The following is a 14,019-nucleotide window of genomic DNA, read 5'->3' as shown; positions in this document are numbered from 1 at the left end:
TTTTTTATAGTGGCTGCAACAATTTATATTCCCCCCTATAGTGTAAGAGGGTTACCTTTTCTCCACACCCTCTCCAGCATTTGTTATTTGTAGACTTTTTAATGATGGCCATTCTGACCGCTGTGAGGTGGTACCTCAATGTACTTTTGATTTGCATTTATCTACTAATCAGTGATGTTGAGCATCTTTTCATGTGTCTATAGGCCGTGCAGCAGGATAAGTCTTGGGTTCTGCGTTTGGAGGCTGCCGCGGAGCCATTACTGTCTTTTGTAATGCATTAAGGATTTTAGCACACACTGCTTTTTATTTTTAATTCTCTGCTTCTATTTTTATGCTTGCCTCTCCACTTTTCTTTTCCATCTGGAGTCAAAGCTGAACCACGTCGGTAAGATCCTTGCACTATATCCAAGGGTTTTTCCTCCAGGTTGATTCTGGTCTGTTAGTGCGAAGAACTAGGCAGGAAGTTTCCTGGGTTTCAGGACTTTCAGTCCTTGAGAGAAGGTCTAAAGGCCTGGTTGAGCTTAAACATTTTTGGCAAGAATACTTCATTGGTGATTCTGTGTGCTTTATATTCTCTCACATGTGCTGTTTTGTTTTATTTTTATACGGTTGGACCTCAAGTTCACAGAATTGGATTATGCGAAACTGTCATCATTAGTCCATACCTGACCTGCGTTGTTTATTTACTTACCTATCCAGTATCATTTAGCTGTATATCTATATATGTAGTTATCTATCGAAATAGTAATAAGAATTTGTGAACACAGTCCTCCCCACAAATGCCAGGACCTTGGTAGTAATATACATCTGATCGTACAAATGGTCCCTCCTACCACTCCCTGGACCCAGCAGATCAAGGTAATTATCATCCGGAATTCTATGTGCATCATTCTTTGCTCCTCTGAATTTTTTTTTGTATTATATGTTACTCCCACATATATATTTTTCTAGTTGTTTTAAAAATTATGGTAAGGGTAAAATACTGTATGTGATACTTTGGTACTTTTTTTTCTCTAATATTTATTTTTAAAATCCAGTCATCTTGTGTTCCTGTAATTCATTTATTTAGATTACTGTAAAACATTCCATTTTGTGAGTATGCCATAGCTTATTCATTCAGTTGATAGGCATATTGATTGTTTCCTGATTTTTGCTCCTGTTGCCCACTGTCAATATAAACATTCTTATATATACCTCCTGATGGAAATGTACAAGAATTTCTTTTGGGTATATAACTAGGAATAGAAATTCTGGAACTAGCAAGTATTTATCTAGGAGTAATCGTTATATTTATTAGCTAATATTCAACTATTTTGCAAAGTAGCTGTACTGATTTTTACATGCACTTGCAGTATATAGGCCTGAATCTCTTGTATCCACATGCTTTCTAACACTTGGCATTGTCAGGCTTTTAAATTTCTGTCAGACAAAAAAATCTACCTGATCTTGGTTTTGATCTATATTTCTCTAATTACAGCAAAAGAACATCTCTTTGTGCATCTATTGGTTATATGTTTCTTCTGTGAAATGTTTGTTCATATCTTTTACCATTTTTCTATTGTTATTTTTATTTATATTGGTTTGTAGGAGTTCTTTATATATCCTTGATATTAATTCTTTGTCAGTGTGTATATGTGAGTATCCTCTCCTGGTTTGTACCTTTTCGCATCTTTAACATGTCTATTGATAAATGAAGTTTCTTGATTTTATTACAACTGTATTAATCTTTTATTCTATGGTCAGAAATAATTTCTTTTTAAAGAAATTATTTCTAGCCCAAGGGTCTAAAATCCATTAACCTGTATTTTCCACTAAGAGCTTGAACGTTGTTTTGGGTTTTGTTTTTGTTTTTGACATTTGAGTCTTAGAACCATTTGAATTAAGACCCAATTTAATCTTTTTCTCTTTGGATAACCATTTTTAACTGAACATTTCATCTTTTCGCATTGATCTGTGTTATGGACTGAATATTTGTGCCCCACCCCCTACCCTAGTTCATATATTGAAGCCCTAGCCCCCACTGTGATGGTGTTAGGACGAGGGGCCTTTGGGCACTAATTAGGTTTAGATAAAGTCATGAGGGTGGAGACTATGATGGGATTAGTGTCTTTATAAGAAGAGGAAGAAATATCATAGCTGCTTCTTTACACCATGTATACATACATGGTGTATGTATACATACATGGTGTATGTATATGTACATGGTGTATGTATATGTACATGGTGAGGAGGCTGCAGCCTGCAAGCCAGGAAGAAGACCATCATTAAGAAACCAGCTGCTACATAGAGAATGGACTTGAGGACACGGGGAAGGGGAAGCTGGGACGAAGTGAGAGAGTGGCATGGACATATATACACTACCAAATGTAAAATAGATAGCTAGTGGGAAGCAGCCGCATAGCACAGGGAGGTCAGCTCGGCGCTTTGTGTCCACCTAGAGGGGTGGGATAGGGAGGATGGGAGGGAGGAAGATGCAAGAGGGAAGAGATATGGGGATATATGTATACGTGTAGCTGATTCACTTTGTTATAAAGCAGAAACTAACACACCATTGTAAAGCAATTATACTCCAATAAAGGTGTTAAAAAAAATAAACAAAATTAAAAATTCAGTTCCCTGGGATTTGCCTGGCAGTGTAGTGGTTAAGAATCTGCCTGCCAATGCAGGGGACACGGGTTCGAGCCCTGGTCCGAGAAGATCCCACATGCCGTGAAGCAACTAAGCCCATGACCCACAACTACTGAGCCTGCGTGCTGCAACTACTGAAGCCCGCGCTCCTAGAGCCCGTGCTCTGCAACAAGAGAAGCCACCGCAATGAGAACCTCACGCAATGCAACGAAGAGTAGCCCCAGCTCGCTCCAACTAGAGAAAGCCCGCGCGCAGCAACAGAGTCCCAATGCAGCCAAAAATAAAATAAATAAATAAAATTCCGTTCCCCAGTCAAAACAACAAGAACAACAACTGGATTTATCAATAGACATTAAGGTAATGGTGATGTGGCAGTGCCCTTAGCTTTAAGATCAGTGTAACTACCCCTCAAAAAATAGCATTCAGAAAATGTATTAAACTCAAAAACAGAAAATATGTTTCAGGATTGAAGGAGGTAGATACTTTAGGGGACACTTCAGTTGATCCTTTTAATTAACTCTGACAACCTTCCATTTCAAGGTTTAATAACTAAACTACACCATAATATTGGCAAATCTGAATTGCCCAGAATTTATCTCAAGTTATTTTCTGTGACAAAGATATTTGAGCATCATAAAACTCATAGGCAATTAAAATGCAAAGCAATATTTGGATTATTTTCACGTATAAGCATGGCCTCACATTTTATAGGGTTAAGTAAAGCAGTATGCAAAGGCTAGCATGCTAAACTCATATCTATGAAGTAAGTAAAATCAGGTACAATTAAGGGACAAGCACATTGGAAAAACTTCTTCAAAAAGAGGAAATAGATCATCCTGGAAATTACATATACATCAGCTAACGTTCTTCTTTACATTACAAAACAAAGAGCTAAAATACAGTTATGTAGAAGAGCATAATTTCCCTTCAAACTTAACATAAAAAACCAGACTGGTACCAAACCATTTAAATTGCACACGGTAGCACAGTGTACGAAACAAAAGGGGTCACATTCACACACGCTATTTGCAAACTTCTGGCCTCATAACAATTGGCACGGTCCGTGACTGGAGAGGAAATGTATATATAAAGTGGCTCTATCTCATTTTAAGGCGACACAGAATGTATTTTCTGACAAATTATTATAGGATTTAGATTGTATTTATGTTCTTTGTGGATGAATCAATTGTTTCATTCAATTAGCAAATATTTTTTATCTCCCACGTTTTGATACTAGGCACTGGGACCGGATGAACATGATATTAGACTCCTGATTATCATGGAGCTTCCAGTCTTAGGTGAGGGAAACAATAAGTACATAAAGAAATAAAGTGAATTTTCTAAATGTTAATCACATTTTAAGTGAATTCTCTAAAACTTAGATGCAGGTGTTGATATATTAGAGAATAGAAATTGAAATTTTAATGACCTCGATAGTCTACCAAATTGATCCTATTAATAAATAAATGGAAATGAAGAGGAATAAGTGGAAACTGTTACACAGTTAGACTGAAGTACTATAAATACATGTTGAAGAATACTTGACCACCTAAAGAAGAGGCAAGCAGAAAAGTTATCCAAACAGTAGAGGTGGATTTTTTAAAATTCCAAACTAATTTAAAAATTACTGGCAAATGAGTAGAAGGAAGTAATACTTCAATTATATTCTACTTTAATCAGACTATTCGTCTTTCAGCCAACTGTCCTAAATGAACGTGGGCCTCCAGAAGAACACGACCTTCTCTGTTTACATTTATATCTACGTCAAACACATTAAAAAGAGGAATCACTACTCAGCCATAAAAAGGAACGAAATTGGGTCATCTATAGAGACGTGGATGGATCTAGAGACTCAGAGTGAAGTCAGAAAGAGAAAAACAAATATCGTATATTAACGCATATACGTGGAACCTAGAAAAATGGTACAGATGAACCGGTTTGCAGGGCAGAAATTGAGACACAGATGCAGACAACAAACGTATGGACACCAAGGGGGGGGAAGTGGCAGGGGAGGGGAGGGCGGGGATGAACTGGGAGATTGGGATTGACATGTATACACTAATATGTATAAAATGGATGACTAATAAGAACTTGCTGTATAAAAAAATAAATGAACTAAAATAAAAAAAGAGGAATCATCCTTGTTCCCTCACGGGGTCTTCAAAACAGAAACAGACCGAGTCACGGGCCCCCTACAGTCATCTTCATAATCAAGAAACAGAGACTAAGAATTATAGTGGGCTTCACGTCCTCACTCCACTGACTTGGGTACTTTAAAATCCACGGTATGGTTAGTTATGAGTTTTTTTACGGCTCCAGATTGAATATAGCCTGTGGAGATGCCCAGATATTTCCAGAAACAAAAACCACTTTCGCATGGACGCCCTATCTCTGGCAATCGCGGAAGCCTAGGAGGTATCCGGCCCCACAGAGATCCGGTAAAAGCCCTAGCTTAGCGGGGGCGGACGGGACAATCTATGTCTCTTTTATAACCGTTTTCTCTAAATACTTGTGAACCTACAGCTTTTTTTTTTTTTTTTTCGGTACGCGGGCCTGTCAATGTTGTGGCCTATCCCGCTGGGGAGCACAGGCTCCAGACGCGCAGGCCCAGCGGCCACGGCTCACGGGACCAGCCGCTCCGCGGCACGCGGGGTCCTCGCGGACCGGGGCACGAACCCGCGACGCCTGCATCGGCAAGTGGACTCCCAACCGCTGCGCCAATAGGGAAGCACTAAACCAACCCCTCTTTACGAAACATAACCTTCATCCCGTTAAGACCAAGTTCTCGCGAGACAACAAGACACGCCGGAGCGCGTATTCGGCCGTTGCGCCTGCGCGCGCTTGGGAAGCCCGCACTTCCGCCCGAGGCGTGTTGCGACTCACAGCAGCTTCCCGTCCCGTGTGGTGACGTAGCTGTCTTTTCTCGGCTAGGTCGGCCGTTAACGGACGGAGTCCCGCTGAGCTGCGGAGTTGCAGAATCTGGCGTTTGGAGCTGCGGTTGTTGGCGAGATTTCGCGTTGCCCGTCCTCAGCCATTTCACCGATAATCAGCGGATCGCTTTGCCAAGTGCCGGGAAGAACAAAGGAATTCGGAAGGAGACGCTCGGCTCCCGGCCACCTTGCTCTGAGTGGCTTCCTTTTCCGCTCGCGCCTGTCCGGAGAAACTGGACTTATAATCGTCACTGGATTGTAAGTACCTGAGGCGAAGAGAGCTCACTACGCCCCGCTTTTTGCGTATCTTTGTTCCGGGAGAGTTTGTGGATTGGGAGTATCTGCTGAGCCTTACTTTCTGTGCCGAACATCATTCCGTGGGAGCCGCCATTTGCTTTCCCTGCGTTGTCCTGCAGCGGCATCTAGAGGTTGGAACTTGGCATCGCAGCTGATAGATTTAAATGGACCTGCGTAAGGCAATGCGTCAGTAACGACTGGTATTGTTACAGCATATTTATAAAGACTTGGGGCTTAATTCAGAACAGACGCTTAGTTGCTCTTCTATCCAGAACTGTTTGTAATTAAAGACTTGAATTTATAAAGAAGTGGTCTTTCTGTTGAAATAGCTGAAATTTTTCAGTGCAACAAGTGGTTATTAGAGAAAAAGTGAGTCACAAAGAAATAAAGATGAGTAAGAGCAAAGATGATGCTCCTCACGAACTAGAGAGCCAGTTTATCTTACGCCTACCTCTGGAGTATGCCTCTACCGTGAGGCGGGCGGTACAGTCTGGTCATGTCAACCTGAAGGACAGACTGACAATTGAGTTACACCCTGATGGGCGTCATGGAATTGTCAGCGTGGACCGGGTCCCATTGGCGTCAAAATTGGTAGATCTGCCATGTGTTATGGAAAGTTTGAAAACCATTGATAAAAAAACCTTTTACAAGACAGCTGATGTCTCTCAGATGCTTGTCGCCACAGTTGACGGTGATCTCTATCCTCCTGTTGAGGAACCAGTTGCCACTGCTGATCCCAAAGCAAGCAAGAAAAAGGATAAGGACAAAGAGAAAAAGTTTGTATGGAACCATGGAATTACTCTGCCTCTAAAAAATGTCAGAAAGAGAAGGTTCCGTAAGACAGCAAAGAAGAAGTATATTGAGTCTCCAGATGTGGAAAAAGAAGTAAAGCGGTTGCTGAGCACAGATGCCGAAGCTGTCAGTACCCGTTGGGAAATAATTGCTGAAGATGAAACAAAAGAAGCAGAAAACCAAGGCCTTGATATCTCTTCCCCAGGCATGTCTGGCCACAGGCAGGGCCGTGACTCATTAGAACATGATGAGCTTCGGGAGATATTCAATGACCTTAGCAGCAGCAGTGAAGATGAAGATGAGACACAGCATCAAGATGAAGAAGACATAAACATCATTGACACTGAGGAAGATCTGGAAAGGCAGCTACAGGACAAGCTAAATGAGTCAGATGAACACCACCAAGAAGACGAGGGAACTAATCAGCTGGTTATGGGAATTCAGAAACAGATTGATAACATGAAAGGCAAGCTCCAAGAGACCCAGGACAGGGCAAAGCGACAGGAGGATCTCATCCTGAAAGTGGAAAACCTGGCTCTCAAGAACAGATTTCAGGCTGTGCTGGATGAACTGAAACAAAAGGAAGACCGAGAAAAGGAGCAGCTCAGCTCTTTGCAAGAAGAGCTAGAATCACTCCTAGAGAAGTGAGCAGAGTTTTGATACTTAATTTCATTCCTGACAGTGGTCAGCCTTGAAAGAAAAACTTTGTTTTCATCACCTGGACTAGATAGTAAAACTTTGTAGTAGTTCCCAATTTCCTCCACTGCCTTCTATTGGATTTGTCTTGCAGACAAATGTAACTGTGAATTTCTATCTCATTTGTCTTTTGGAACCACTTTGGTGGGTGTTTGTCCTGTAGTAAGTAGGAATGTATAGACAGATAAATGTAGGGAAGTTGTAGGATTAGTGGGGTGAACAGTTGAGTTTAGTAATTAATCACAGCTTCACTGCAGGACTTTGCTGCTGTTTCTCCTTTTACGAGAAGCTGCCATTGCTACTCTGTGATGCCATCTGAGATAAATTAGTAGAGTCTAGTTTGGTGGCAGTGAAGTTTGTTTACATATGTTTTCCCATGCTGTAGCTATTGTCCCAGTTATTCAAAGCAGTTTTCCACGTTTTGCATTGCAAATCATTTCATAAAGTTGTTTTCACAATAAATAAAAGCAAGTAATTTTCACCTTATAATGTGTCTTGCTCTTTTAGGGGTAGTGGGTATCAGATCCTCTTCTGAAGTGGTTTCTTTATGGGGTTTAAGGGGCTGACCAATTGGATTCTGTTTTGTAGGAAAAGAAGCAGTTGTGTTAGAATTTAAGAAAAAGAGGAACAGCAGAGGCAAAGAAATGGGGAAATGTCATCTTTGCATTATGTTTCCAATCTACCTGCTCCATTTGGAGGTCAGGAGATAAAGAACGTTCCTAAACTATCCTAAATTCTTTTCTTTCAGCCTGATCTCACCACATTCTCTCACTATTTTCAATCCTGAGCTTATTTACATTTTTTTCAAGGAGTTTAATTACTACTCTTTCTCTATAATAGTCTATTGGGATAAATATTATTATGCATCTATCACACCAAAGTCTAAGTTACCTGTTGCCCATGTCCTCACTAGGCTGTAAATGCACCGACATTACGTACTTTGCCTTGTTAGTCACTGTAAACTTACTAAAGAAGAGTAGAGATTAAAATCACAAGTTCAGGAGATGTGGTGCCTGTGTTTGTATCCTATTTCAGTGACCTAGTTGAGATTGATCTTGGGCAAGTAAATTAATCTGTTGGTTTCAGTTTCTTCATCTCTAAAATGGAGGTGATAATATTACCTACCTGGGGGCCCTTGAGTTGTTGGCTATTGAGTTGATACATATAAGGACTTAGAACAATTCCTAGAATAAAAGCAAACTATTATTGCCTATTTACTAGGGTCTGAACGTACAGGGATCAAAAATTTGATTTAAAGCCTGATTGAAATGGTAGAAAAGTGTATAAAGAAACAGCTGCTTTAAATGGGGTTGACTGATTTCAAATTAAAGAATCATTCTAAAAGTTTATAAATTACAGCAGAAACAAAGTTTGCTTCAAATACATCCGCAGCATAAGCAAACTGAGTCAGTTTACTACTGTAGCTTTGGTTTTTATTTGATTCATTTACGGCTTGGTCTTGCATAAATATTAAAACCTCCATAATGAAGAGTAATTATCTGTTATGTAAACTTCAAAAGAGAAAAACTTAAGAAGGTTGGGATCCATTTCCCTTCATGTAAATCCAGAGTTACCAAAAAAGACTCACTTTTCTCATAGCTCCCTTGCCTGATGAGTGTGATGTATAGGTGGGCTACGGTTTTCAATATTTCTGAGTTCATGAATGGAAGTTGAACTTTTTTAATTAGTGTTTTAAAATAGTATAAGAAAAAACTCACTGAAAATTTTAAGCAATGCAGAAATTTTACAAATTCTTAATTTTATTCACTCCCCTATTGCCGGTCACTTAGGTTGTTCCATTTTAAATTTGCTATTACACAGAATGCTGCAATAAGCATGTCAGTGTGGTCTCTGTTTTGCATTATTTCTATAGATTAGGGAAATGGGATCTTTATGTTCACATCTAAATGTCATAAAGCCTGACGTTTTGAATTTGTAGATCAAATGTTTGAGACAAAAAATTTGGACAAATTGTGACCAATCATGCCTCTGAAGGACTGTCTTCAACTCTGCTTAAACTTTTATTACCTGGTAAGAATTGTGTGAAAACACAGACTAGGAAGACAGCTCACCACACAGCAGGTATATTGGCCTTCTTTCTATATTTCAAACGCCCAGCTCTTTCACACTACAGAGCTTTACTTATATTACACTTATATTTCCCTTTTCCTGGAACAGTCTCCAGATAGTCTCATGGCTAGCTTTTTGTTACTCAGCCCTCAGCTCAAACCTTACTTTCTCTGGTAATCCTATCTGGCTACTCCATCTGATTGCTAGGGAACATGTGATGTGGGTGTGCATCTTCACTGAGAATTTGGAAGTTCCTTTGCCATTGTTTTCCATGTATGCGTGGGAGTACATGTGTTCCAAGTCCAGCTGTTTAAATATATTTCATGGAACTTGAGATCTGTGTATTATTGCACAACTATGTCTGATAATTCAATGAAATTACAGACGATTTCCCTATTAATGCCCTCATGATGCCTGGCGCTGATTACTAACTTGGTTTCTCCAGAACATAAACATATATGAATTTAATGCAAAAGCAGTTGATGATTTATTGTAGTATCCAGCATCTCTTGTGTTTGTAAAAACTGTATGTGCTTCTAAAAAACAAACAATGAACCATAGGTAATTAATGGACAGTTTTAAAAAACCAAAACAGTTTTTAAAAACCCTCAAATGTGAGGGACTTCCCTGGTGGTGCAGTGGTTAATCCACCTGCCAATGCAGGGGACACAGGTTTGAGCCCAGTCCGGGAAGATACCACATGCTGTGGAGCACCTAAGCCCATGTGCCACAACTACTGAGCCTGTTCTCTAGAGCCCGTGAGCCACAACTACTGAGGCTGCATGCCACAACTACTGAAGCCCGTGCATCTAGAGCCCATGCTCTGCAACAACAGAAGCCAGCGCAATGAGAAGCCTGTGCACCGCAACAAAGAGTAGCCCCCGCTCGCGGCAACTAGAGAAAGCCTGAGCACAGCAACACAGACCCAATGCAGCCAAAAATAAATAAAATTAATTTTTAAAAACCATCAAATGTGATACAAAATTTTAAAAATTTTAAAAATTAAAAAAATTTTTTGTAGTTTAAAATGGCACATTGTTCTCATGAATCTCTTTTCTCTGTCAGATAGCCTGCTAATATAGTAACCGCCAAGGGCAAGGAAAATAGGAGATGAGACAACAGTGGATGAGAGATGTCAATGTTTTCAGAAGGCCAAAGCAGATGAAGAAACGATAAATTCATAGATCACAGAAAGTTACATGCTAAATGTCTGCAAGGAGGTATACCAAAGAAACAAACCCACCCACTTGATATAGACACGGAGGCTCAGTTTTTGCAGGCAGTTTCCAAGGAAGAGAGAAGGTGTGAGGCTAGAAACAGGATTCATTAATAGCTGTGTTCAGGGACTTCGCTGGCAGTCCAGTGGTTAAGACTCTGGGCTTCCACCACAGGGGGCACAGATTCCATACCTGGTCTGGGAACTAAGATCCTGCATGCCATGTGGCACAGACAAAAAAAATAAGATAATAAGATCTGTGCTCAGAGCTGTTGGATGTCCAGGAGCCCTATCTCACTCAAGCCAGATGACTTTTCCTTCCCCATGCCACAGACAGAAAGTTTATTTTCTGGGTAAATTGAACCAAAGAAGGCACAGGTGGAGGCTGGGGGTCCATAGCATTGAACAAGGGAATTGTGTGAAAGTCTGTTTTCTGACTGCAGGATGTCAACCCTCTTCTCCCACTTGGTGTCATTAAATCAGTACCCAAAGTAAACACCACCCGCACCCCCCCTCCCCCGCAAACACACACAGACACACACACACAGTCAAGACTGGAAGATTATTCTCTGAAGAAACCATATGGTACCAGAGAAAAGAAATCCAGATACATTTGGGCACTCTCCAAAGAAAAGGCCAAGTCACTACTTACTACAATGAAGTCTACCTGTTGACAAACAGTATCCACGCACAATCTGCTTTTAGGTGCCTCACTTTTAAATATTAACTGATACCCAAAGAATCAGACAAGGAAAGCTTTCTAAATGAAAGAATCCTTTTAGCATACTTTCTGCCCCCTCCACCATTTTGTTTTTATCCCCAAAGTAAAATACCGCCTAGGGCTTAAAATGTAAACTTTAAGAGAATTCGTTCCAACGCTGGGATTATAAGCATATGGGAGGAAAAGTGTGTCCTGACAGCGGTACCCTCACTGATGCCCCAAACTGCATCTTGCCTACTAGGCCTGTAGTCAGTTATATCCAGAACTGCTGCTGCATAAAGCTGCATGGCTCCTCAGCAAGAACCCCGAGACTTAGCACGCACAGAGCGCTGGAGCCACACAGGTCTTTTATATCAAGTTTTTCAGCTGTATATAGATGTTTTCCAATGCGATTGAACACGGCCTTGACTTAACCTCTAGAAATAACGAGGGTGTGCGTCCCACCAGCTCACAGGGCTTCAGGCCAGGATCCTCGGCGATGTTACCACGACACAGGGGATCTGCCCGCCTCAGGCCTCCCCCGGCGTAGCCCCCGGCGGGCAAAGAGCTACACCTGGAGAGGCGCGGCGGCCGGCACCTTTGTGGAGCCGCCATTCCTCTCCGGAGACGATTAAGGGTTTTCTGATCCGAAGGAGCCACCGATTGTCAGGTAAACCCCGCAAAGTGTTTGTTCGTTTTCCCTATTTTAAACCTTTGTCTCTGTAGATTGACTCTTTGACCCCAGGCGCGATCAAGCACCTCCCATTTTGTTTTGCCGGGAGATGGGGGTCTCTGGCCGAACAGGAAGGCAAGTCTTCCTCCGCCGCAGCAGCGCCTGGAGTTTCTGGCCGTAATCGCAGGAATTTATCGGACAGCTTTCTACTGCTGTATTGAGATTCATTAGAAGTGTTTCTCTAGTCGGCCCCGGGGCACGCGGGCGCTGGGACCGCCGGGCGGCGCGGAGCGAGCGGGAGGGCGGCTGACGGGTTTAGGGCCCAGACGCGGCGGCCGCAGGGCGCCAGGAGAGGCGCGCGGGGGCCCGCGGGCCGGGGGTTATTTCAGTGCGTGGGGAGGGCGGCCCGCGGCCTAGTCTGGGGTTAAGCGGCTTCTCCCGCGCCGGAGACAGAGCCAAGAGCAGGCGGCTGGACACGGGACGGCCTCCTAAGCTCCAGAGAGTTCCCTTCCTCGGAGACCAGCAGAAGAGTGGGCGAACATGAAATCCAATCCTGCCATCCAAGCCGCCATCGACCTCACCGCGGGGGCCCTTGGGGGCACAGCATGCGTCCTGACCGGGCAGCCCTTCGACACAATGCAAGTGAAGATGCAGACGTTCCCTGGCCTGTACAAGGGCCTCGTCGACTGTGGCCTGAAGACGTACTCCCAGGTGGGCTTGCGGGGCTTCTACAAAGGGGCCGGCCCCCGCGCTGATGGCCTACGTCGCCGAGAACTCAGTCCTCTTCTTGTGCTACGGCTTCTGCCAACAGTTCGTGAGGGAAGTGGTTGGATTGGACAAGCGGGCGAAGCTGAATGATCTGCAGACTGCGGCCGCTGGTTCCGTCGCCTCTGCGTTTGCCGCGCTGGCCCTGTGCCCCACTGAGCTGGTGAAGTGCCGGCTGCAGACCATGCACGAACTGGAGATGTCAGGGAGGATAGCAAAAAGCCATAATACAGTTTGGTCCGTCGTGAAGAGTATCCTTAGAAAGGATGGCCCCTTGGGCTTCTACCACGGACTCACGAGCACTCTGTTTCAAGTAGTACCAGGCTATTTCTTCTTCTTCGGTGGCTATGAACTGAGCCGATCGTTTTTTGCCTCGGATGGATCAAAAGATGAACTAGGCCCTGTCCCCTTGATGTTAAGCGGTGGAATTGCTGGAATTTGCCTTTGGCTTGTCATATACCCAGTGGATTGTATCAAATCCAGAATTCAGGTTCTTTCCATGTTTGGAAAACAGGCAGGATTTATCACAACTCTTTTAAGTGTTGTGAAAAAGGACGAGTAGCAGCTTTATATTCTGGTCTGAAAGCTACTTTGATTCGAGCGTTCCCTGCCAATGCGGCACTATTTTTGGCTTATGAATACAGCAGGAAGATGATGATGAGCCAGTTTGAAGCATACTGAAGTGTCTTGGTGAATCTGGATCCAAGTACACGCCTTTGAGGACTATAATTTAACTCAGAGTTTCATGGAGCACTGGACCAGTGTGGTATTATTTTTGACTTCATGGGAACTTTGCTTTTGTCTTCCCTGCTTATATGCTAAATCTTAACCTTTATGGAAGAACCTCTATTTTATATCATATAATTTCTGCCCATAATTGTATTGAAATAGAAAAGTTGCTGCTCTTGTGTTTGGTGAGATAATACAGGGCGAGTGGGTGGCCGTATGTACCTAATCTGAAAAGCTAAACATAGTTGTATCACCGGGCTTTTGCATAAATCTACACATGTGCATGCAGTTTGTTTGCTTATATGTTGTGAGTGAAACACAGTTTGGTTTCCATGTTTAATCTCATGTCACTAGAAAAACCGAGTTAAACATGTTTCAGGGTGGTTATAAATGATTACTTAACCCACTCAAGATGTAGGGTCTCTTTAAAAGTCTGCTTAACATGTGCACTATATTAGCCAATTAAAGTTTTTAAAAAGTTTTTGGTGCTTGAAAACGAAAATATCCATCTACATTTTTTCAT

General features: G+C 42.3%; 1 protein-coding gene and 1 pseudogene across 1 annotated transcript; both read left to right on the top strand.

The window, feature by feature from the left end:
* Positions 1 to 5,504: 5,504 nt before the first annotated feature.
* LOC132597098 (transcription initiation factor TFIID subunit 7-like) lies at positions 5,505 to 7,826 on the top strand. Its single transcript, XM_060296317.2, has one exon. The coding sequence runs from the start codon at positions 6,246 to 6,248 to the stop codon at positions 7,293 to 7,295; it is 1,050 nt and encodes a 349-aa protein (XP_060152300.1). The 5' UTR covers positions 5,505 to 6,245; the 3' UTR covers positions 7,296 to 7,826.
* A 4,716-nt stretch (positions 7,827 to 12,542) lies between these two features.
* LOC132597014 (mitochondrial ornithine transporter 2-like) lies at positions 12,543 to 13,448 on the top strand (annotated as a pseudogene).
* The last annotated feature ends 571 nt before the right edge of the window (positions 13,449 to 14,019 follow it).

Source organism: Globicephala melas, chromosome 3, assembly GCF_963455315.2.
Source record: "Globicephala melas chromosome 3, mGloMel1.2, whole genome shotgun sequence".
Lineage (NCBI taxonomy): Eukaryota > Metazoa > Chordata > Mammalia > Artiodactyla > Delphinidae > Globicephala > Globicephala melas.
The sequence above is the reverse complement of the archived record's forward strand: the minus strand, read 5'-3'. Positions and strand labels throughout refer to the sequence as shown.

Excerpts from the sequence above, each read along its gene's own strand:
- LOC132597098 (XM_060296317.2), top strand. The coding sequence starts at position 6,246 with ATGAGTAAGAGCAAAGATGATGCTCCTCACGAACTAGAGAGCCAGTTT.